Source organism: Lepidochelys kempii, chromosome 27, assembly GCF_965140265.1.
Source record: "Lepidochelys kempii isolate rLepKem1 chromosome 27, rLepKem1.hap2, whole genome shotgun sequence".
In the NCBI taxonomy this organism is placed as follows: Eukaryota; Metazoa; Chordata; order Testudines; family Cheloniidae; genus Lepidochelys; species Lepidochelys kempii.
The window spans coordinates 3,833,685-3,858,077 of NC_133282.1; the positions used below are offsets into that span (position 1 = coordinate 3,833,685).

Consider the following 24,393-nt stretch of genomic DNA (forward strand, 5'->3'; position numbering starts at 1 on the left):
TAACTCAGCTGCTGAATGCCTGAACAACCTCTGGAAAAGTCCCTAGCTAAGAAGCAGCCCCTTCGCAGGACGCATGCAGGAATTCAGCATTCAAAGGGGTCTTCTCAAGAATACAGGGACCCGGGAATCTATTCACTTAAATGTACAGTTTGAGGTGTAAGAATGTCTCTCTTGTGCTTGTCATTGTACGTGCCCCAGTTCCCACGCGTAGCACAGATTTTAACGTGTCCATGCATAGAACTCAGTCTGATTCTCTCCACTCATGCCCCATGCTTGGAGGCAGTCGCAGCAAAACACCCTCAGGAGAATGTTGTTGTTTCCTTAAAAAAAAGAAAACCAAACCCAAAGACATTTGAAATACCAAGCTCCGTTTTCACAGGTGAGGGTCACTTCACCAGCAGTACCTAGGCACGGAAATGGGCTTCTCCTGCCTTCGTACCAGCTCAGTAGCATTAAGAGGAGAAGTATCCAGATGTGTTTTTGTAGTCCCTAAAAAGAGGACCCTGTGTGGTGACTGGAGAAGGATCTCAGGTGTCCAATGGAGCTCAGGCTGCTGCTATGGGTCAGAGTTAAGGGCATGTCAGGGACCCTCACTAGGCAGATGGATGCTTTGGAGTGCATTGTTTGTGTCAAGTAGGTTCATGCGGTGGGATTGGCCCCCTCCTATTTATTACGTGTGCCCCCTTAGGAGTTTTACACTAGCCTGAACACCGGGCTTGTCTGGAATATAGCCATGGGGTTTCAAGATGGAACAGACCTGTCAGGGGTACCCTGCCCCACAGCTGGCACCAGAGTTACTGTGAGGCCAGGGCTGAATGACCCGGTAATTACAATCCCCCATCCCACAGCCTCCCTGGCACTGCTGCTCCCATAAAAGGGGGGTTGGCGAAAGACCCACTCCCCTAGCCCCAGGAACTGGGGCGGGGGGGACATGCGGCCCTTGAGATGGAAGGGCAGCCCCAGAGTCACCCTGCCCGGAGAAGCAGCATGGGCTGCAGGGAAGGGGGAGCCCTGTAACCCCCCTTTCCCCTGGGCCAGGCGGAGCAGCAACAGCCTGGGTGGGAAGAGACCCCCAGACTCCCCTGGTCTGGAGGAGCAGTGACTGGGGAGATGGGGGGGGGGAGCCCCTTCTCCTTGGTCCTGCTCAGTGGTGGCAGTTGTGAAAGGGCCAGTGGCTCCGGAGCGGGATTCATGCCAGCCTGGGGGCAGGGGCGCTTGCCTGAGGCCTGTGGTCTCACCCCGAGACCGCTCAGGCTCCCTCCTGCAAAGCGGGCCAGGTCGCTTCGCTGAGCTGAGGGGCGCCCTGGGGCTGAAGCCCCCCCCGCCAGTGCTCAGTCCCACATCTCTAGGGCTGGTGCCTCCACCCCTCCTTCGGGCACGGGTCTCGCTGCAGCTGCTCACGCCCTAGCAGAGTTTGTTCCTTTCCTCCAGGCTCTTTACCTGGCCCCTCTTACTGTAACGTCCGAGCGCCTCTGTTCGCTCGGCTCTGGCCTCAGCCCCCTCAGAGGCAGGGCTGGTAACCCCACTGCTCAGAGGGGGCTGAGGCTCCGGCACGGCAAGTGACTCGCCCAAGGAGTGTGGGGCAGAGCAGGGAATTGAATCCAGATCTCCCCTGTCCTAGGCCAGAGCCCCAACCGCTAGGCCATCCTTCCTGCTCCCCTGGCTCGCCTCACCCCCCTCCCAGGAGCCTCGCCAGCTCGCCCGCCAGCCCTTTCCTCGTCTGCTCCTTCCCGCCCTCCGCAGCCTTCGCTCCTCAACAGGGGCAGCCAGGAGCAGCTGCTGGGTCTGGCGGGGGAGCAGCAGCAGCAGCCACCACCACCGACCTCTTCCTCCTGTAGCAGCCCTCCCTCCTCGCTGCGGGTACAGCATGCCCTGAGCTCTGCCCTGCCTGTCAGCCCAGGGAGCAGCTGCCTTGCCCCCCAACATGGGGCACTTGCTCCCCTCTTTCCTGGAGCTACAGGTCTCCTTGCTGCCCCCAGGAACCGCTCCATCAGGCTGCAAGTGCCTTCGCTTTGGGGCCAGCCCCTCAGGCTCCACCCCAGCTGCCATCTTAGCACTATTCCACCCATCGCTTATCCTGCCAGCCCCCTGCCCAAGAGCCTCCTGCCACCGCCTCTCCTGCCGAGAGGAGCTCCGACTCCCGCCAGGCCCCGCACCCGCTGGGAGCCACTTATCCCCCCCTCTTCCCTAGCTCTGCTTCTCCAGCTGCAGGAAGAGCCCTGTTTATAAAGGGCCCCGGGAGCCATCCTGCCACAGCCAGAAGGATCAGCCTTCTAAAATGGCCACCTGGCCTGGGCCTGCCTTTCCCAGCCAGCCGGGTGAGAATGCTGCGCCAAGCCCAGCAGGCTGGGAATAAATGCCCTTCGATGGCTGGCGCTAGGCTCCAGCTGGCAGCTGGCCCACCACAGGTGAGGGGCTATTTGGGGGGTTTGTTCTCTCTCCTTTCCTGGTGGCTCTTTTATAGGAGCAAACACAGAACATATGGAAGCAGGGGGAGGAAGCAGGGGGAGGCTGGGTGCTAGGGGGCGAAGGAGGGACATGGGGGGGAGAGTAAAGGGGACCAACTACTTGGTCAGGCAGCTGTTCCCTTCTGGAATGAAAACCTGGGCCATGTTACTTAGGGGGTGGCATGGAGACAACGGGTTATTCTGGGTCTCATAGACTTTAAGATCAGAAGGGACCATTATGATCGTCTAGTCTGACCTCCTGCACAACGCAGGCCACAGAATCTCACCCACCGACTCCTGCAATAAACCTCTCTCCTATGTCTGAGCTATTGAAGTCCTCAAATCACGGTTTAAAGACTTCAGGTGTCTCCTGGTTGCGTGTGCCTCCTACCCAACTGGAGTCAGCTGGGGCCTCATGTGTAGAAGCGCTGAGCACTCCCAGCTGTAGCTGAATGCAGTGGGAGCTGTGAGTGCTCAGCGCCTCTGGAAAAACAGGCCCTTGGTGGCTGGAGCTGAGCACCCAGGAACAAAGGCCCCTGCAATTCATGGACACTTTTGCAAAAGTAATCTCCTTGTGTCTCAGTGTACCCATCTGTAAAATGGGGGTAATGCTATCTCACCTTGTGTTGCTACAGTGAGTTCAGGACTGGTTGTGCAGTACTTGATTCCTGCAGCCATGAGCAGTACAGAAAAGCCTAGGAGGAAATGAGTAATTCTGAATTCAGTGCAGTGTTTGGAGGGTGTGCAGTAAACAAGGCCTGTGGCTGTATATTGAATGAGAAGGCTAAAAAGAAATAATGAACTGCTATCTAATCCACTGGGCACTGAATGAGGCCAGGGGCCTGTGGGGAAAACAATAGTCTGTGATTAAAACTTCATCCTGATGCATGGGCCCAAATTAAGATTGCATGGTCAACCTTTACTCTGGCATTTCCTGTCTTTTGATCAACTGACTGTGCAACTTTAATATTCTTATTAATGTAGATTTTTGCTTATAATTAAGGCTACGGTTATGTCATGGAGGTCATGGAAGTCACAGAATCTGTGACTTCCATTGACCTCTGTGACATTTTCTGTCCCAGGGCTAGAGCTCCCAGCTGCCCCCACCCGCCCCTTTGCAGCTCCCAGCCCCCACCCTGGTGGGAACCCCCTGCATCTGCCCAGCCATCGGGGCGGTGGGAGAACCCCCCACAGCAGCCCAGCCATTGCAGGGGACCCCCCTGAGCACCCAGCTGCTCTGGGGAGCAAGGGGACCCTGCAGCAGCCCAGCCCCTGCAGGCAGGGGAACCCTGGAGCTCCCACTCACCACAGCGATGGGGAACCCTGGACCCTGAGCAGCAGTGGGTGCTGAACCCACCTCCCCATCTTATCAGGGATATTTTTAGTGAAAGTCAGGGACAAGTCACAGGCTTCTGGGAATTTTTGTTTATTACCCGTGACCTGTCCCTGACTTTTACTAAAAATATCCATGACAAAAACTTAGCCTTGTTGATAATATAATATAACCATGCTTCATTTAACTTCTTTGCCATTTCACTGCCATGTGTCATCCGGGAATGGAATGATTTTAGATGCCATTCTAGATGCCTCTTTTTAGGGAGTCTGGAGAAACTGCAGAGTCTGAAGCTGTCTTGTTTGCAAGCATAGATCAGCTTTAGCATGCTAATGTCTTGAGAGTTTAGTCCATGAGTCAGCCTGCATTTCTCCTCAGAATATTGTGTTCAAAGGTTCTCCTGCAGTGAGGCCTTTGTTTGGCTTAAATCTGGTTTCCCTGTCTTTGCTGCTTAGATGATGTTGCCTTTTACGCTAATCCTGGCTCTCAGTGCTGTGATTGTGTGGGTCAGCGAAACAACACAGCAGCTATGAAATCTCCTTTCATCATTACTAACAAAATGAACCCTGCACTTTCAGTATGAAACTCTGGAGTGGCCTATGTAGTTAGCTGGTCTGGCCCCAAGGACCTTGTGTGCTTTATTAGCTCTGTTCTATAAAACAACTGCAAGACCGCACAAAACGGTTTAAAACAGAGATCTTGGCTGCCAGACCTTTTTAGGGCAAAAGGATAAACAATACTTGGCGTTTCTAGGCCAAGTAGTTTGATGAAGGGATTAATCCAAAAACAATTGCGGCCCTGATTCAGCCTGGCCCTGGAGCACATGCTTAACTTGAAACATGTGAGTCATTGAATTCAGTAAAAAGAAAAGGAGGACTTGGGGCACCTTAGAGACTAACCAATTTATTTGAGCATGAGCTTTCGTGAGCTACAGCTCACTGCATCGGATGCATCCTGTGGAAAGTGTAGAAGATCTTTTTATACACATAAAGCATGAAAAAATACCTCCTCCCACCCCACTCTCCTGCTGGTAATAGCTTATCTAAAGTGATCACTCTTCTTACAATGACAGGTTTCAGAGTAACAGCCGTGTTAGTCTGTATTCGCAAAAAGAACAGGAGGACTTGTGGCACCTTAGAGACTAACCAATTTATTTGAGCATGAGCTTTCGTGAGCTACAGCTCACTTCACCGATGAAGTGAGCTGTAGCTCACGAAAGCTCATGCTCAAATAAATTGGTTAGTCTCTAAGGTGCCACAAGTCCTCCTTTTCTTTCTCCTTACAATGTGTATGATGATCAAGTTGGGCCATTTCCAGCACATATCCAGGTTTTTGCACAAATCCAGGTTTTTTCACACATGCTTTATGTGTATAAAAAGATCTTCTACACTTTCCACAGTATGCATCCGATGAAGTGAGCTGTAGCTCACAAAAGCTTATGCTCAAATAAATTGGTTAGTCTCTAAGGTGCCCCAAGTCCTCCTTTTCTTTTTGTGAATACAGACTAACACGGCTGTTACTCTAGCCCCACTGAATTCAATGGGTTTCATTCCCATGCTTAACATTAGGCGTGTGCTTAGGTGCCTTGCTGAGTCAGGGCCAAGGAAAGTTCCGCAAAAGTGAAAACCTCCAGCCACATGGTACTTCTTCTCCCCCGACTTCATTTCCCTGTGCACCCTCCAGTTTACTGGGTGGAGAAGCTACAGATTTGTGCCTAAATTCTAATCGGAATTTGTCTGCCCCATCCTCAGACTCAGGCAGAGGTTGCTGAACGGGTTGTTGCTCTGCCCATGTTTGACTCTGGAGTAGGTCTCCTCTGGGTCTATTGAGCCACCCCTGGGAGACGCTGTTTCTGAAGATCTAAGGGAGAGCTCTTCAGTGGCTTTTGAGGACTTGTTCAGCGTTTTCAGCCGGTCGCTGACCGGTAAATCAGAGAGCTGGTGTGAACTCATGCCCTTGTACATGCAGCTCCTCTCAAAGAGACACGATTGTCAGTTTCTTTTTTTAACCAAATCACGACATTGGTGCGACACAAGATGGACTAACGCACAGGCTGAGTTTCCAGTGGGAACTTTAACTCTCCACTGTCACATGGCTGGACTGTTGTAACCCGGCCTCCTGCCAGGCGTGGCTGGGAGTGCAGCAGGTCCAGCTCCCTGGAGAGGTTGGGTAGCGCACTGGGCACACCGGGAACAGAGGCGAGCGTGGCAGGTGCTCCGGGTACTGGGCTTGTTGGTGGATTCCCGTGACCACTCGCACGTTCCGGGTGATGGAGGATTCCTTCGGGAGGGCTGCCAGGAACAAGTGCCATGAGCACTAGGACTGCACCAGCCAACGAATGCCACCCCCGCTCCTAACCCAGCCCCTAAGGGCAGCCCCGTGAAGGGGTCAAGGGTAACTCTGTTCCGTGCAGCTCCCCAGACGTAGTGCTAGGGCCACGCCCCCTCTGGAAGCCATTCCAGCACACACAGCCCATGGCCAGCTCCTTGGTCTGCGCTCTCGCTGCGGCCCATCCATCCACGCTATCCTGCTGTCACACCTGCAGCTGCCCCCATGCCTCCTGTTCCCCGCCAGCCACAGGCTGCTTCCTTGCCTGCCACCGACTCCCTGCCGCGGCTGATGCCCCTGGCTGCCCCATGGTAGCCCCTTTTCCTATAGGGTTATGGAGCCCTCTGCGAGCTGAGTAACGGCGCCCTCAACTGGCTGCATCCTTTCCCTCCAGCGGTATTTTTTAGTCCTTAATATTTGCTATGTTCTTTGCCAGTCCCCGGATGGTGTTTGTGTCACTTTCCTCCCGGGAGGTAGGAATTTAACAGTCCTCTCTGTAGACGAGAGACTGTTCTGGCTCTGGAGGGAATCTTTAGAAAAGCAAACCTTTGAAGGTGGGTTAAATGTTGGCTCTTTCCTCTCGAGCCGCCCTAGTCCCAGAAGTTACTGCTCAGATTTTCGCCACCAGTGAGCAACTTTTAGAAGCATGAACGTAGCCGCCAGGTCACCAGAAAATGTAGAATGTCAACAAATAACTAATTATGCATAACTTGAAACTCGTGTAACCACGGCAACCCTTCCGCCCCACAAACCCCAACAGGAAACGTGTGAAAGGCTCAGGCCCATATCAGGGCAGGTTTGGGGAAGTCTCTCTCCTCTCTCGATTGGCCTCTCGCTACAGGCCAGTTCCCTTTGCTTTGCCGCTGTGACGCTCCTGCCCGCCAAAGTGCCTGCACTCACTCCTCTTCGTGGTCCCGGAGGCTGCAAGATGGACACCCAGGCCCCTAAACCGCTGCCCAGATCTCGGAGCAGGGCCTTGCGTTTGTTCAGCTCATCCCAGGTGCGGAAACGTAGATCTTATTCAGCAGGGAACAGTAACTGTCTCTACGAGCTGAGCCGAGGGTGCAGCATCCTTCTGCTCAGCCAGACAAGGCGACCGGACCACTTGTAATACCCTGGAGCGGGCTTCGGCCGACAGGGGCTCAGGGAATCGCGCTCAGATAGTAAAGTGTCTTGGCTGTAGGTCTGTGACAAAGGGTGACGGAGATGGGAATCGTGTTACCTTGCAAAGGGTTCAGTGAATCGCCCCAGAGACTGATGTTGAGTCTGTACGTAGTTTGTCTCCATCACTGGTTTGGAAAGGAAGAGGAAGTAGGTAGCATGTTGGTAAATATCGCCGGCAACACTGACGGGGGGGACTGTGGGAAATGGGGCCTGGAGAGAAATATTATCCTGGGCCTAAAATAATTCAATGAGTTTCAACTGGGCAGAATCAACCCAAGATACGGAGCGCCCAAGAGAGGGGAGAGGCTGGGAAAGCAGTGATTGCTCTGGGGACCTTTAGTGGGGACCTTGTGGTCAGGGGCTGCTCTACCTCTAGGCAGCTGCCAGAGGCAGCAGGTTTCTGGGAGGAGTAGGTGGGTGGGGTGGTTATTTTGAGTGCTTGGCTGGTGAAATTTGCAGTGGTGCCTGAAGGACTGCAACAGTGGGGAGGGAGGGCAACCAGGCCAACTCTGAATGGTATTTTAACGCGGTACATGGGGTCACAGCACTGCTCCAGGTTGGCCCAGCCGCCCTTCCATCACACCAGAGGGGTGGCTGGGCCAAGGTAAGGGGCAACACCGTTACACCTCCCAGCTTCAGTCAGTGGTCAAGGGGGGCACCTGCCCCCCCTTGTCACGCCTCTGCTGAGTTCAGGTTCTCAGATGTGGGGGGCAAAGATTCCGGCACCAAGGAGGGGGCATCACACTGAAGTTCTGCCGAGGGCTGCAGGTTGGCTTGAGCAGCCTCCGAGTTTGGTCTCGCGGATGGGGACAGGGTGCCAGGTGAGAGAGGTGGCTTCTGTTCCTGGCTCTGCCTGTGTGAGTGTGAGCAAGTCACCTCCCTGCTCAGTGTCTCAGTTTCCTTGCCTCCCTTTTGGCTGGCTTCTCAACTGAGACTGCTGGCTCTGTGTGTGTGTACCGTGGGAGATGGGTGGGAGATGCTTCAGGGCAATTGATTCTCTGTGTTTCTGTGTGAAAACTTTGTACCCATTATAGCTCCAATAACATTTACGATCATAGAACTGCAGAGCTCACAAGGAGAAAACAACTTGTCTGTCTTATCAGCTCATTTCCTTTGGGCACCTGACAGCAGTTTACCTGAAGCCAGTTAGTTTCCTGGTACAGTCAATAAGCCAGTCTTCCCTCTTGCTCAGATGACATTTAGAAACGCCAACAGGGGCATGAGGGAAAGCTTTCTATGCTTGTAGTAGGAAAATTTAAAATGTCCTGCAATTGAAATGGGATTTATCAGAAAGCTGACAATGTTCTGAGGTTGTGCATTCCCTGACTTTCCAGAGGGAACTGGACATTGTTCATGTTCCATTAAATTGGGCCAAAAAGTCCAAATTTGGATGATTAAATCTAGATATCTAAAGAAGCAGTCTGGTTTTTAGGCTTATTGGCACCAAAAAAGTGACCCTGCTTTAACTACAATTGTGCAGGTTGGTTGGCTGGGGTTTTTTTAATCCATTTGCTGAAACCTGTACAAACACAAAAGGATGCTGGTCCCGCCTCAGTCTGCTGCATGGGACCCCTTGCCGGATTATCTGAGCACCTCACAATGCTCCCCTCCCCCCATGAGGCAAAAAGGCTATTCTCCCCCTGCTGCAGGTGGGAGCTGAGAGAGATTAAGTGACTTGCCCAAGATCACACAGTCTGTGGCAGGGAAGGGAATTGAACTGAGCTCTCTCAAGTGAGGGCTCTAACCCCTGGGCCATCCTTCCTCTTCTTCCCTTCCCTTTCATGCATAGGAACACAGCCCAATTACAGGAGCGGATGCTGGGTTTTTGTTGTGTGCAATACACTGCTTTTACACAGCCTTACCATGCCACTATTTTTAGACTTCAAGTGCAGGTATGGCACTGTGTAGTTTTTGCCCTGTGTACTCCCAATAATGGATCTCTACCCAGCTGTATCCCTAGTGACTTTATCGATCTTCCTTCTGTAGAAGGGGTTTTGTAGTGTCATTATTTTGTCCCCAGGTGCGTACACAGTATGTTGTCAGTGTCAAGGGGCTAGTGTGAGCTCCTCCACCGGCTGCAATGCCCCCAAGGGCAGTTGTGCCAAGCAGGGATAGCCAGACTACAGCACGCTTTGGCAATGCCACCTCCACCCTGGGGGGCCGGGAGAAGGTGACGTACAGCTTGTGATGCCCACTGGGGGGGCAGGCAGGTGGGGGGCTGACTGCTTGGCACTGGAGGGGCTGAATGAATGGCTTGGCAGTGTGGGGCTGTAAGTGAAGGCTCCAAAACTGCTGTGTTGGGGCTTTCCTTGGGGGAGCCTGGGGAGAGCCTGGTGCAGCAGTGGGGCCGGGGAGCAAAACCGGTCAAGCCCCCATGAAGATGTGTTACAGAAGTGAGGCTCTTTCCCACGGGTGGAGTTCGGGATTGCGGAGGCTGAGTTGCCAATGGTTACAATTCTATCATGAGTCTTGTGACGGTGTTTATTTGGTTTTTAAAGCCCCAGCTCCTGGAGTCATGTGAGATCTCAGCTCTCTGACATTAGAGTGAGTTCCTAGGCAGAGGAAAACTGGAAAACGTGACCAGATATTTGTTCAATATCTTCATTAATGATCTGGAGGATGGTGTGGATTGCACCCTCAGCAAGTTTGTGGATGACACTAAACTGGAAGGAGTGGTAGATACGCTGGAGGGCAGGGATAGGATACAGAGGGACCTAGACAAATTAGAGGATTGGGCCAAAAGAAATCTGATGAGGTTCAACAAGGACAAGTGCAGAGTCCTGCACTTAGGAAGGAAGAACCCAATGCACCGCTACGGACTAGGGACCGAATGGCTAGGCAGCAGTTCTGCAGAGAAGGACCTAGGGGCGACAGTGGACGAGAAGCTGGATATAAGTCAACAGTGTGTCCTTGTTGTCAAGAAGGCCAATGGCATTTTGGGGTGTATAAGTAGGGGCATTGCCAGCAGATTGAGGGACGTGATAGTTCCCCTCTATTTGACATTGGTGAGGCCTCATCTGGAGTACTGTGTCCAGTTTTGGGCCCCACGCTACAAGAAGGATGTGGAGAAATTGGAGAGAGTCCAGCGAAGGGCAACAAAAATGATTAGGGAACTGGAACACATGACTTATGAGGAGAGGCTGAGGGAACTGGGATTGTTTAGTCTACGGAAGAGAAGACTGAGGGGGGATTTGAGAGCTGCTTTTAACTACCTGAAAGGTGGATCCAAAGAGGATGGATCTAGACTATTCTCAGTGATAGCAGATGACAGGAAAAGAAGTAATGGTCTCAAGTTGCAGTGGGGGAGGTTTAGGTTGGATATTAGGAAAAACTTTTTCACTAGGAGGATGGTGAAACACTGGAATGCGTTACCTAGGGAGATGGTAGAAGTTTTTAAGGTCAGGCTTGACAAAGCCCTGGCTGGGATGATTTAGTTGGGATTGGTCCTGCTGTGGGCAGGGAGTTGGACTAGATGGCCTGCAGAGGTCCCTTCCAACTCTGTTATTCTATGATTCTATGACTTCCAAGGGCTCAAAGCCCAAAAGGTCCTCGGGCTGCAGTATTTATTATCTTTTAAACTCATGACTTTTGGGGCCTGGCTCATGGCTTTTGGACAGGTGGGCTTAGCAGCCCTGGAAGGGAGCCTGGCCTGACAGTGCAGCAATGTCCCTCTGGTGGCCAGAGCCCTGCCATGAGTTCCCAGCAACCCTGGCTCCATTGGCCATTCTCCCCATCGAGGCCAGCACATTCCTGACAGTCCGACCAGAATGCTCTCGCCATCCCTGCCCAGACCCCACCCACGTCACCTCCCGCCCAGTGCTGCCATCCCAAATCCAGCCTGACATTGTCAGCTGCCTAACAGACTGTAGTCCCGATCTCTCCCCAGGCCTGCCGGGAGGAGGAGAACCCCACCCCGGTGTATGTGAACATACAGGAGCTTCGGCAGCTATCAGCAGTCACTGACCCCTCCCCGCCCCAGCGCTGCCCTAGCAGCGTCCTCGCGGACTGGGAGACCCATACGGACACGGGCAGCGGGCACTTGTTCTACTACAACTCAGTGACGGGTGAGACCACCTGGGATTCCCCGTTCGGGTGCCCAGAAGATGGAGTGAGTCCTGCTCCCTCTCCCTCGCCGTCTCTTGTCCCATGCCCCGCGGTGGCCGAATGGGGCCAGTATGTGGATGACGCCAGCGGCCAGGTGTTTTTCTATAATTCAGTAACGGGTGAGACATCGTGGGAGCCGCCCCCGGCTACAGACGAGCCCAGCACTCAGGAGATGCAGCCCGCAATTGCACAGTACAGACCCATGGACCAGAGGGTGAGCCACCAGGAGGAGCAGGAGTGAGAGAAAAGCTGGGTGGTCAAGGAGGGAGGAACAAGGGGGAGCCCGAGCCAGTAGCTCTGGGGAGTGCGGGTGATGGCTGGATTTGGTGAGGTGCAGCATGGAACAGAGCTGACTGGGCAGAGTGGATTCTGCGTGGTGGTCTGGGGAATAAACCAGGGGGAGGTGTTGGGGATCTCCAGGATCCAGGGAACCGCAGGAGAATCCTGCTGGGTTCTCTCCTCTCTGCGAGGAGGTCTGGGGAGCTCACCGAGGTGGGGCACAGGGAGCATGTGGGAGGAGGAGGGGTGCACAGAAGTGATCTCTCATGTTCTCAGCCGCCAACTCCAGAAACGGACTATCTGGATCTGTCCCCCGAGGAGCTGGACGGTTACCCGGAGGAGGACTATTCCCCGGTGGGGTCCTACGAGCAGAGCACCTACCCTTACCTTCTGCCGGGGAGATCCCCCAGGCACTCAGCGGAGCTGAGCCCCTCTCCGGGCTGGTGCAGCCAGAACAACCCCGAGGGGCAAGCCTTCTACCCTGACCATTTCACTTCGGACACGGTATGAAGCGTGGCCCCGGCGAGGAGCCGGTGGGGGGGTGGGAGTCATTGGAGGGAGACGAGGGCCAGGCAGGATGTACGGTGTTTGAAAGGAGGAGGAAATGGAGCCTGATGGGTCTTGGGGAGGAGTCGGGGTGGAAGTGGAATGGGGAGAGTGAAGGGGCATTGGGGCAGCACAAGGAAGGGGAGGATGACATGTGCTGGAGATTCCACCTGCCCTTTGAATGATCTGGCAAGCCCCCGGGCTGCGGAGGTGGTGGAGGGGCACCTGAAGAGAGAGGCTGAGAACAGACTGGCCTGGCGTCCCAGTGGGGCACAGAGCTGCTCCCCAGGGAAGATGGGAAGGTGGGCGAGTCCACCTGAGTGCTGGATTTCCCCAGAGGCGCTCAGCAGTGAGGGGGCAGGAGCAAAGGAAGCAGGTGCTGGGGGGAACCCGGGTGGGCACCAGTGGCAGGGAGGGGAGTGAGAGAGTTCAGCGGGCTCGGTAGGAGTGAAGGGGTGTAGGTGCAGAGCCAGGGGGAGAGGGCTGAGCGGAGTCTCGGGGGCGACGGCTGGGGAATTCCCAGCATTAAAGGGCTGATGCTCAGGAGACCCAGAGCTCTGGGGCAGCGGGGCTGGGCGAGGAGAAGGGTGAGCATCTTGTTGCTGCCAAAGGTGTGTTCGTGGGTTTCAAGGCCAGAAGGGACCGTGCTGACCCTCCCGTCCGTCCTGCATGGCCCAGCCCAGAGAACCTTCCCACGGCAAGGCCAGAACCCCTGATGGAGCGAGAGCAGTGGTGATGCCCGAGGTCTTGGGCCCCTGTGCTTGGTGCTGTATGTGCACGTACCAAACATGGGCCCTGCCCCAGAGACCACCTAGTCTGGGGCTCTACCTAGCCTTGAGTTCCGAGCTGCCCCAGCACAAGCCCCGTTTCACCCCAGGGCAGCCAGTCCATGCTCTGGGATTACAGCTGTGCCACCCCGCTCCAGGAACCAGGCCTACGAGAGGGCTGGAAAGCAAAGTAACTCCGAGCCCCTCAAGGGTGGGGTGGCTTTAAATAGGCTGGTCAGGCAGAAAAGGCAGCTGCACTCCATGGAAGCTTTGAGGTGGAGCTGGCCCCCGCTCTTGGGGGGGATACAGGGCTCCCTGCAAACACTGGTGTTCCCCCGCCCAGGAAGGGGCTGTGCCGAGGTGAGCCCGCCCCACCCCAGCACTGTTCCGCAGTGTCGGCATGGGGCCTGCTCAGCGGAGCTGGTGGCAGACACTTTTAAAGCACACCCTCCTTCCCCTGCCAGGCGCCTGGCTCGTGGGGCCATGGGGCTGGGCTGGAGAATGGGCTGGCCAGTGATATCGGGGTTTCTGCCTGCTACGCTCAGGGCAGTCCTATCTCACGCCACAGGCTGTTCCCTGAGCCTCGCAGAAATTCTCACGCTGGCCAGGGACTAGCCTCTGAGCCATCAGGTACTAGCTACGGTATGAAGATGAAGGCTAGGCATGGTGGGTTTGCTTTGCCTGCTGCCACGTTTGGTCAGGGGTGATTCACTCCAGGCAGCAGAGTGATGCCAGAGGGCACAGAGGAGGTGCCAGGAAAGTGGAGGACAACATGGTCTTGTGGCCAGGGCACTGGCCTGGCGTGTGGCAGACCTGGGTTCTATTCCCAGCATTGCCCTGCTGGGTGACCTTGGGTGAGCCCCTGCTTCTCGGCTGCTTCTGTCCCTTCCCCTCCCAACTTTGGTGTGTTCAGAGGAAGTTGTCTGCTGTCCCTTACTGTGTGTGTACAGCTCCCAGTACAATGGGGTTTGCTGGCTGGAGCTCTCACACTAGTGATAAATATGGTTTGTGACTAACTAGTATCCACTTTCAGGTCTCTGTGCCAGGAGGTCACCGGAGAGCGAGCAGCGGGTCCAGCCAGGACAGCAGCCCCTTTGCCAGCTGGCACAACTGCATGCCAGCGATCCTCATCCAGAAAGAGGAGAAGGTGAGGGAGATGGCTGGGCTCATTTTGCTGATGGGGTCATGGGCAGGGCATGCACCTGTGCTGGCTCCTTTGGATCTGTCAGCAGACCTGACTTTAACTCTGGGCTTTGGTGCCGTTCCCCAACAGGTTCTGTTCACCTGCCTGGGTCCCTGTGGGGGTGGCACCTGCATGGCCGGGGCTGGGCAGCTGTTGTAGGGCCCAGGCTGGCTAACTCAAGGGGTACTGTAGCTGTTGAGCGATCGTGACCATAAAGGACATCTTCAGGGATCAGCAGCACCTGAGTCAGAGAGGGGTGTTCGCGGAAGGCAGCTCCCTAGGCCAGGAACAGCTCCAGGATTTGCTCAGTTAATCAGTCTGTCCCACAACCCTCCTGCTCTCCTCTCCTCTCCTGACCCCACTCCATCAGCAGGCAGCCGCTGGGCCTCGCGTCAGGCAGGTAGCATGTGCCTGACTTGAAGCGTGTGGGTCACCTCGTGGATTTCAATGGGTGTGCTCGTGTGGGCTTCCAACTAAGTGTGTGCTCTGAAAACTTCCTGAAATAGGGCCCTGGTGAGCTTGTGATCCAGATGCCCAACTGAAAATCCATGGGTGTTTTCCCAGTGCTTACCGGGCAGGGAGGGAGATGGCACCAGGGCAGGCCCTGTCCCTACTCGAATGGTGCATTGTGGCCATTCCAGCAGTGGTGCTGATGATCAGCTGTCTGAAAGCTGGTTTCCCTTGGGAAATGCTCGCAGGGCAGCTGTAAACCCTGACTTGTCTTTGATTTCAGTTCAAAAGCCTGGACAAGGCTGGAGTTCTTTACCGGACAAAAACAGTTGATAAAGGAAAGCGATTACGGTAAGAGAGTCTCAGCGTGGCAAGAAGCACCAGGGCAGCCCTCCAACACGCTGGCCTGCCACAGAGCAAACGCTGCTCTCATCCTGTTTGGCTCAGTGCTGGGGAACTCGCAGTCCAACTCACTGTGTCAACTCCTAGATCCCAAGGCCAGAAGGGACCAGTGTGATCACCCAGTCTGACCCCTGGATAATGGCCAGAGAACTTCCCCACAATAATTCCCAGAGCAGAGCTTTTTAGAGAAACATCCAACCTTGATTTAAAAATTGTGTTAGTGATTCTCCATCACTGACAACCCTCAGTAACTTGTTGCGGTGGCTAATGACCCTCCCTGTTAAACATTTACACCTTATTTCCAGTCTGAATCTGTCTAGCTTCAACTTCCAGCCATTGGCTTGTGATAGACCTTACTCTGCTAGACTGAAAGCCCATTATTCATTATTTGTTCCCCATGTAGGTACTTGCAGACTGTGATCAAGTCACCCCTTCACCTTCTCCTTGTTAAGCTACATAGATGGAGCACCTTGAGTCTATAACGAGGCTAAACTCTGAGCTCTCATTCCCCCAGTGCTGGGGCATCCCCAGCACACAGCTCCAGTGCTGGAGGCAGATTGTAAGCCCCCACTTCTTGTTTTCCTGGGAGTGCATATTGTTCAGTCAGAGATTTCTAAAGCCAGAAGAAACCATTGCCATCACCTAGCCTCAATTCTTGCACAACTCAGGCCAGAGCTTTCACCCAGTGACTCGCATGGGCAGCTCCCCGTCTCGTGACATGGCTGCCCATGAATGGTGCAACTGCAGCCCACCCATTCAATCCCATTGTGACCCAGGGGGTGAGCTGTGCGGACAAGTGCACAGTGGCGTCTTACTAACCAGGAGGCTGTTCCGCTCCAAGTATCTCATAAGCAACTGATTAAATCTGTTCTGGGAGGGTGTGGCTGGTCCGTGGCTGGTCCTAACTGAGGTCCGGTCTGCATTCGCAGCAAAGGCTTACAGAGGAAAAGGATAAAGCTGTAAGTGACCTCATGCTGAGCATACTCATTGGGCAATCTGCTACCATTCTAGCCTCCTGACCAAGCAGGTGACATTGCAGTGGGGCTGAGGGAACAGCGCTTTCCCCCTGCACAGCTTCCCCAGGGCTCTGGCTGGACCAGGGCAGGGCGGCTCCCTGGACAATCTGGGGGTAGGAGAGATTGAATTGAACCCCACGGGGAAGCTGACTTAATTGCTGTGCCCCAGCGCAGCCTGGGCTGTTAAGGCAGAAGAGCTTTCCAAACACATGGGCTGCATGAGTCAGATGTGCCGATCTGTTGATACAGGAGCTCTGAGGTGGCTGTTAAGGCGGAGAGTTGAACGAATCCAGGGGACGTGCTGCTGCGGGGTATGGTTGGAGACAGGAGCAAAAGCCTCTGGGCGCCTGGCAGTGTGTTGCTAACCGCGCGGTAGGGCAGTATGGAGGTGGCAAGGGATAAAGGAGCCTTTTCCCATAACTTATTTCCCTGGTTTTAAGGTTTGGGGGGGCTGGGGGTTGTTTTGCTTGTTCTGTCACTAAAGGGAGACATGTCACTAACAAGTTGTTTGTGTTCACGATATTAACCGCTGGGATGGGAGGAGTCCACTCTGTCACAGATTTCCTGTGTGATCTTGGGTCAGGTCACTCAGTGTCGCTGTGTTGCAACCAGGGGTGACTGCAGCATGCACAGCCAGAGCCAAGCTAGCCTGGATCTCGCTAGCCCAAGTGCCAAGAGCAACCGAGCCGCAGCAGTGTGTTCTCCAGTGCTGTGAACCACTCAAGCCGGTGCTCAGGGTACGGGTGGGATTGTACAGGGCGCACAGAAGTCTCTTCTTCCCTGGGCTTCACTGCTGTTGGTACCTGCGCTAGCTAGATTAGAGGTAGCTTGGGTCTGTCTACGCGTGCTGCAGTCCCCCCCGCCGGCAGTGTCAACGGGTTCCCTGTGTCTCTCCATGTGTGCAGTGGGCTGACAGCCCTACGCAGTGGTGAGCTGGAGCTGGTTTGCACCGGTTCGCTGGAACCAGTTGTTAAACTTAGAAGCCCTTTTAGAACCGGTTGTTCTGTGAGGGCTTCTAAATTTAACAACCAGCCAAAAGCAGTGCCTTAGGCACCAACTCCGTGCAGATTCGCAGGAAGCCTGGGGGGAGCAGAGCGGGGCAGCACGTTCGGGGGCGGAGGTGGAGGTGAGGCAAGGTGAGCTGGGGCCGGGCATGGAGCGGGGTGGGGAGCTGCCGGTGGGGACTCTGCACCCACCAAATTTCCCCCGTGGGGGCTCCAGCCCCAGAGCACCCACGGAGTCGGTGCCTAAGGCGCCACTTTTGATGTGATCAGTGGAGGGAGCGGCCGCTCCCCCTGTCCCCCCGCCTAGCTACGCTACCCTACCCCAGGAGCCAGAGAGACCTGCCAGATGTTTCCTGGGAGCTGCCCCAGGACTCCCCACCTCGCCCCCCAGCAGGTCCCTCTGGCTCTTAGGGGCGGGGCGGGCTGGGCACCCACTACGATGGCTCATGAGACCCTCCTGCCTGGTTCTGGGGGCAGTCAGGGAACAGGGGAGGGGGGTGGATGGGGTAGGGGTCCCGGGTGGGGGGTCGCGTCAAGGAACATGGGGGGTTGGATGGGGCAGGAGTCCCAGGGAGTGGGCCACGACCCCCTCATGGGGTGAGGCGGGAACCGGTTGTTAAGATTTTGGCAGCTCATCCCTGGCCGTACCCCACAGAGCTGTTCAGATACTAGAGTGAGGAGGGCCCTGGATGCACCTGAGCTAGGGAGACTAAACTAGGAAAGTCTCAGCCAGTCCCGCTCTTTGAGGGTGTTGCCACAATTTTTTATGCATTCTGCAAATTTCTCCAAATTTGGCAAGATCCAGCCTCCATTCCAAGATGAGACTGAGGAGGGATTTGCTCTCCAGCTACGGCCCATATACAGCACTGCACCATCCTCCAGCGGCCAGGACAGTCACGGAGCTGCCTAGGGGACAATTTCCCTCAGTACAAGCTCTGTCCAGGGGTTTGTCTTCAGTGCAGAGTTATCCTGGGCGCTTACCCCTGTCCCATCCACACACACAACTCCTATGCCCAAGTGGGGTGCAGGTTTCAACTCGGCTTAGCTGGCCCATTGTGGGCCTTGGTTAGATCCCTGGGTCTGCCTTCCCTGGGGCTGGTAACCTGCACGCACAGCAGTGAGGACAGAGGCTAAACCACTGCAGCCCTCCAGTGCCTTCCCACAATTCCCTCCTGTGTGCCCACAAGGGCAGAGGATCCAAGAGCAGCTCAGTGTAGTGTGGCACAAAGAACTGGGGGCTGCCCCCCTGAAATCCTAGTGACACGCATGGGGGAGCGCAGCACCACTGAGGCCCCGGCAGGGCTTTGCAGCCTGGCTGCTCACACCCGGTGCCGATCCCCCAGACTAGCTGTGCGGTGAAGACACCCCGGTTCAGCCTGAGGACTGCAGTATCCCAGCTCACCAGAGGGGCCCACGGGCAGTCCTGGGGATGCCAGAACCGAGAACAGCTCCCGGCTATTATGCAGGAGGTCAGACAAGATTATAATGGTCCCTTCTGGCTTTGAAATCTATGCACCTGCTGTTGCAAACATTCACGTTTTGAGCAAACTTGCCAAGAGCTCCCTGCCCCTAGCCTGAGCAGCCTGCAGTGGGATGCAGGGTTAGGTAGACAACGTTCATTTGGGTCTAATCTCCCCTCCCCAGCTGGCTCCCCTCGCCTTCCAGACAGCAGAGGGCTGTGCCAGCATCTGGCCACAGACCAGCAAACTCGGCACTTCTCCCTGTGTACAGCTCCAAGTGCGGGGAGGAGGATTTTTACATAGGACTCCCAGACCAACCAGCACTGAAGGAACCAGTGTCTCCTTAGCAAGTGAGGAGGCCATTGATGGAAGGGGCTGTGCCATGCGTAGGGCTGCCCCACACCTTCCCTTCCTCAGCTGGCAGCATGGGAACAGGGTCCTGCCAGCATAACCGGTATCTGGGTTTAATGCTTTCCTCACCATTCCTCCCCCAGGAAGAACTGGAGCTCGTCCTGGACCGTCCTGGAGGGGGGCATCTTGACCTTCTTTTTTAAGGAGTCAAAACATTTGTCCTCCAGCAGCTTGGTGAGTTGCCAGCCATTGGCTACTGTCCTTGCTAGGCCCAGGTTGGGAGCTGCTGCAGGCTGCTCACCAGCACAACAATTTCCTGGCCCTTCCCCATGCACCCCCACCTTTCCCTGGCTTGTACCCTCCCTCCTTCATCACCCTGCAGGAGCTGCTTCCCGGGTACCAAGCAAGCTTTCTGCAAGGAGCAAAGTGTGCAAGCAGCCTCTGGGCCTGGCTGCCTTGTCTCCCAGTTGACCCTGAAAATAGTGGGACCATAGAATCCTAGAATCTCAGGGTTGGAAGGGACCTCAGGAGGTATCTAGACCAACCCCCTTCTCAAAGCAGAGCTTTGTCAGTCGATTTGACCAGCTGAATCCTGCTCTGGAATCTGAAATTGGGTGACATTCCCTAGAGTATGTGGCTTGCATTCAAAAAGCCCCCTTCCCCCCCTTCATGTGGCTCCCAGACCCCTTCTAGGCGATGGATGCTAGTGGAGTGACTCAGCAGGGGCAGAGACAGAGCTGCTCTGCAAGGGCTATTTTCCCCCTCCCAGGTTAGTGTTTTTAGAGATGCAAGTAAATTACCACCAGCGACAAAGGAAACCCAGAACTCCCTCGCGTGGCCTTCGAGCTGTGGTCAGAGCCGCTCGAAACAGGGAAGGCTGCTCGCAGCGCTGGTGGGCGTTGTCAAGCAGCTCAGGGCTGATGTGGGCTTGCAACACATTTGGCAGCATTTTGCAGCATGGGGAAGAGAATGAGGGCAAGAGAAGAAATGTATCTGCAGGGAGCCCCATGCCCCAAGCAGGCCCCTAGCCAGACGCAGCAACGTCAACATCCACGCACGGTGCGGGGAACTCTTTAGGGCCCCACGCCTACTCCTGCAAACTCTGTTGCTGAGGGTCAACCAGGGTGGACAGCTGTACTCATGTCATGGTGGTGGTGGGGGAATTAATAAAAATTATGCATCTGGGGAGCCCTTCAGTCCACTGAAATGCCTGATGCAATTTCCTGACTGGTGGACGATGGGGGCTGGGATTTCAAAGGAACCTCAGGGAATAAGGTGCCAAATCCCCACTGAAATCTAATGGGATTTGGGTCCCTAACTGCCATAGGCAGACAAGCCCTAGGGAAACTGACCAGAAGAGCAACTGTGGAATAGAAATGTAACTCTGGAGGTGGATTAAGCTAACCCAGGAAAAGGCCCTCTTCTTCTGGAATAAGAGAGTCCGTACAGGGAGTTAATCAGAAATAAATATTGCTCTTGCAATTCAAACCCTCCCTTATTCCGGATTAGTTCCCGACGTACACTTGCTCTGTGGAAAGTCCCAGCCCACAAGGTTGGAGCAGACAGACTCTTTGCTATTCCACAGGGGATTAAAGTGCCTGGTTATTTCACTGATATTTTCCAGTGGAAAGCTGTGTTCTATTAGAAAAACCCAGGAAACCACATGCACACCAGAGCCCTGGCCCCCCGACACAAAACCAATAACCATGTGCCCAATGCCAGCATTACTGACGTACCAGAGAGAGAATCCAGGAAGGGACATTCCTCGCCTTTATGGGAGCATTCTGTGCTGGCCCCTAGCCTGTCGCCCCCTCCTCACCCAGATTGCTTCGGATGCGAGTTCTGCCCCCGCTAGTATTTAGCTCTAGGCTCCTCTAGCCGCAGTTATAGGGGAGATGCAGCTTCCATCAACAAAAGTGTGGTTTTGCTGGTATAGTTTATACCAGTTCGGAATGAGCTCTCCCAGCAAAAGGACGTTTTGGCCAGTATAACTGTGTCCACGCTAGGGTTTTTGCCCGGATTAAAATGTCATAAAAATATTGCACCCCTGCCTGCTATTGCTATCCAGGCAAAAGTTTCTAGTATTGCCCTAGTCTTAGAAATACTCGTGGCAATCTCGGTGTCCAGTCCAGGGGAGGGTTGAATTACATCTTTAGTTATGGCCCATGACCATCCGTGCATGCAGGTCTCCCAGTGACCTCAGCAGGAGGCACAAATTAAATAGTTAACGATGACAAGTCAGTTGTCCTCACTGAGCTGTACCCCTAGACCCTCTCCCTGATGTGATTACTAGGCGCCGGCAGAGTTCATTCTTCTCTGAACTGTTTCAGGCTTTCTGCAGACATCCCTGCAAAGTCACACCCTGCTTATGCTGGGGTGGTTCACTCTGCAACCACGAGCGGTAAACTATGGTTGTTTTGTTTCTAATGAAAGCTGCAATGCTGCAGAGGGTGAGAGAGTTCCGGCACCTCTCGTGGCTTTATCCTAGGTCTCGTGATCTTTGATGTTTTTCTTAAAGCCCCAACTCCTGCAAACGTGATTAGGGGTAGGGTGACCAGATGTCCCGTTTTTAAAGGGACAGTCCCGTTTTTTGGGAGTTTTTCTTATATAGGCACCTATTACCCCCCACCCCCGTCCCCTTTTTTCACAGTTGCTGTCTGGTCACCCTAATTAGGTGAGAATTTCAGCTTTCAGTTTTAAAAAAGGAAGTTTCTACTCTCGGATTGTGGAGAAAAAGCTGGGAACCACAGTCCCAAATGGCTCCAGCACCCAGAGGCAAAGGAAAACACCCCGTAGCAGCAGTATTTTAAATTCATGTTTTTAAGCCAATCAGAGGGTTGTTTTGGAGCCTGACTCATGATCGTTGCCTGCTTGGGCTCGGTGTTGTAGCAGATATGCTGCAGGCCTGATCAGCACTCTGAGCCGCCAGCATTTGAATCCTTTGGTCTACGCCAATGGAACGAAACCGTTTTAACCTCTGATCGGCTTGCTTCAGTGCAGCTGACTCTGGGCGAGGCGTCCTGCGAGAGGCGCTCGGTGGCTGGGAGCCAGAAGGCCTAGATTCTAACCCCTACTCTGTGTTCCCATGGCTTGGCCTGATTCCTGCTGGGCCTGTCTCCATTGGCCCATGGCAATCGGAGTGAGGAGGGGTTGCCCTCTGCCAGTTCAGATGGAACAAGAAGCCGATCAGGGTCCTCTCATCCAAGGTTCTAGCCACCTTGTGCTGGGTCTGGCACTGGGCTGGGCTTCCCTTTGTACCCGCAGCCACATTGTGTGTAGAAAGAACAGGAGGACTTGTGGCACCTTAGAGACTAACCAATTTATTTGAGCATAAGTTTTCGTGAGCTACAGCTCACTTCATCGGATGCATCCTGTGGAAAGTGTAGAAGATCTTTTTATACACACACACCTGAGGGGCAATGGCAGGAGGGCAGAACAGCACTGGTTGTACCTGCCTCAGTCTGCCCACGCCCAGCTCTGAGCCGGTGGAAATGCCATGGACAGACATGGGAGCCCAGCCCGAACGGCTGGTTTTATAGCCCACGTAGAGCAAACATTCTCCTCATATAGCCTCACTGCTCTGCTCCTATCTCCCAGGGCATGACCATCCTCTTTCCTTCCCCCAGAAACACCCTGCCATGCTGACCACACCCGAGCATACTGTGGATCTGCGGGGGGCTGCCGTGTCCTGGGCTCCCAAAGAGAAATCCAGCAAGAAGAACGTTCTGGAGGTGAGTCTGCTCAATGCAGCGTGGCTTTGGTGGTGTCCCCAGAGCCGGAGGGCTGGGTCGGGGGAGAGATGTGTTGCCTTGGTAAAGAGGCTAAAATGATTGGAAACACCAAGGCCTGGTCTGTGTGCAAACTGGGTTAGTTAAACCAATGCAGACCATGTGTAGATGCTAACTTTGGTTTAAGGGTGGTTTATTTTGGTTTAGCTGAACCCTGTTCCTGAACGACTTATGATTAGTTTGCATTACAAAATCACGCCCCAGCCGACAACTCTGCCAGCAAAGCCCCTGGTGTAGATGCAACAATGCTGACAGAAGAGCATTCAGGGTGGTTGTGTAGCCTGGCCAGGTTGCGGGCCAAGCTGGGAGACTCTTGCTGCAGAGATGGCTCAGAGATGCAGCTAAATACAGGGGGAGGCCTCAGTGCAGAGCCAGGGCTTAGGTCTGAGGGAGTCTAGTGCAAGGGATCCATCCACCCCTTGAAGCCAGGCATCTTTCCCTCAGGAACTGTGAGTACCGAAGACAAGGGCTGAGCCTGGGCCAGCTCCTACCTGATCTGAGTCGATGGGAATTTGGGGTGCCCAAGGAGCAGAGACTTGAGCTGTAAAATTGCACAAAAGTCAAGGCCAACAGCAAGGGCCCTGTCACATGTTCATGTCTCAGCCCAGCCCACTGGTGCCTGATCGCTGTTGTGCCATGGAAAGTGTCACGGAGTCCCTGGGCGACACTCTGGAACTGCTCCCCATGAAGCCAGTCAGGACTCTGGGGCAGTCACCTTTCTGTGAGCAGACTGTCTTCAGGACACACAGCTCACACAGCTTCCACCTTCCTGGGTCTGACCTTGGAGCATTCAGCATCCTCTGCCCCTCCGTGCACTTCCCCCAGCGAGTCCGCTCAGGCGGGGCTCCTGGGGAAGCCAGAGGGTCCTGCCCCCCAACTTCGCAGTCAGACGTGACTCTCAGCTAGCCAGTACAACAGAAGGTTTATTAGACGACAGGAACATGGTCTAAAACAGAGCTTGCAGAGAACAGAACCCCTCAGCTGGGTCCATTTTGGGGGGCAGTGAGCCAGACAACCACATCTGCCCTTCACTCCATGTCCCAGCCAGCCCAAAACTGAAACTCCCTCCAGCCCCTCCTCCCCTGGGCTTTGTTCCTTTCCCCGGGCCAGAAGGTCACCGGATTCCTTTGTTCTCCAACCCTTTAGCTCTCACCTTGCAGGGGGGAAGGGCCCAGGCCATCAGTTGCCAGGAAACAGGGTGTCGGCCATTCTCTGTATCCAGACCCCTGCACACACCTGCCCTCTAGGGCTCTGCAATGATCATACACCCTTACCCCACCACCTAGACACTTAAGAACTGCATAGGGGAAACTGAGGCACCTCCCACACTATTCAGCGGAAACATTAAGAACAGTCCCACTTCGTCACAGAAATAAACTGCCCTTCTTCCCGTATGGACCCTCTGGAGGGCTGTCACATTGGGAGCTGGTGTGGGGTCAGTTCCCCTTTGGCCGCTCGCCCTGGGGGCTGCATGGCACCTGTTTCACCCCAATAACTCCCACCCTGCTTCTTTCAGCTGAAGACTCACGATGGTTCTGAGTTCTTGATCCAGCACGACTCTGAGCCCATTGTGGCCACGTGGCAGAAGGTGATCGCTGACAGCATCAGCAAGCTGGTGAGAGGGGCTTCTCTGGGCATTTTGTTAGAGCTTTCCTGAGGCGCTGGCCCTGGGGGGGGGGCCTGAACTCGGGACCTCCGGGCCAACCAGCAGGAGCTCTGGGCTAGAGTCCAGGATCAGGCCCCTTTGTTCAGAAGACCTTTTACACAGTCC

At 54.7% G+C, this 24,393-nt stretch overlaps 1 protein-coding gene across 4 annotated transcripts in view; it reads left to right on the forward strand.

The window, feature by feature from the left end:
* The window catches only part of PLEKHM1 (pleckstrin homology and RUN domain containing M1), a 144,490-nt gene that overhangs the window by 107,331 nt on the left and 12,766 nt on the right, over nucleotides 1-24,393 (forward strand). For all 4 annotated transcript variants that reach the window (XM_073326194.1, XM_073326197.1, XM_073326195.1 and 1 more), the window contains exons 3-9: nucleotides 11,159-11,590; nucleotides 11,932-12,159; nucleotides 14,002-14,115; nucleotides 14,885-14,952; nucleotides 18,978-19,068; nucleotides 22,461-22,565; nucleotides 24,139-24,237. In XM_073326194.1, coding sequence (XP_073182295.1) covers nucleotides 11,159-11,590; nucleotides 11,932-12,159; nucleotides 14,002-14,115; nucleotides 14,885-14,952; nucleotides 18,978-19,068; nucleotides 22,461-22,565; nucleotides 24,139-24,237 — 1,137 coding nt within the window. The remainder of the gene's footprint in view (nucleotides 1-11,158; nucleotides 11,591-11,931; nucleotides 12,160-14,001; nucleotides 14,116-14,884; nucleotides 14,953-18,977; nucleotides 19,069-22,460; nucleotides 22,566-24,138; nucleotides 24,238-24,393) is intronic.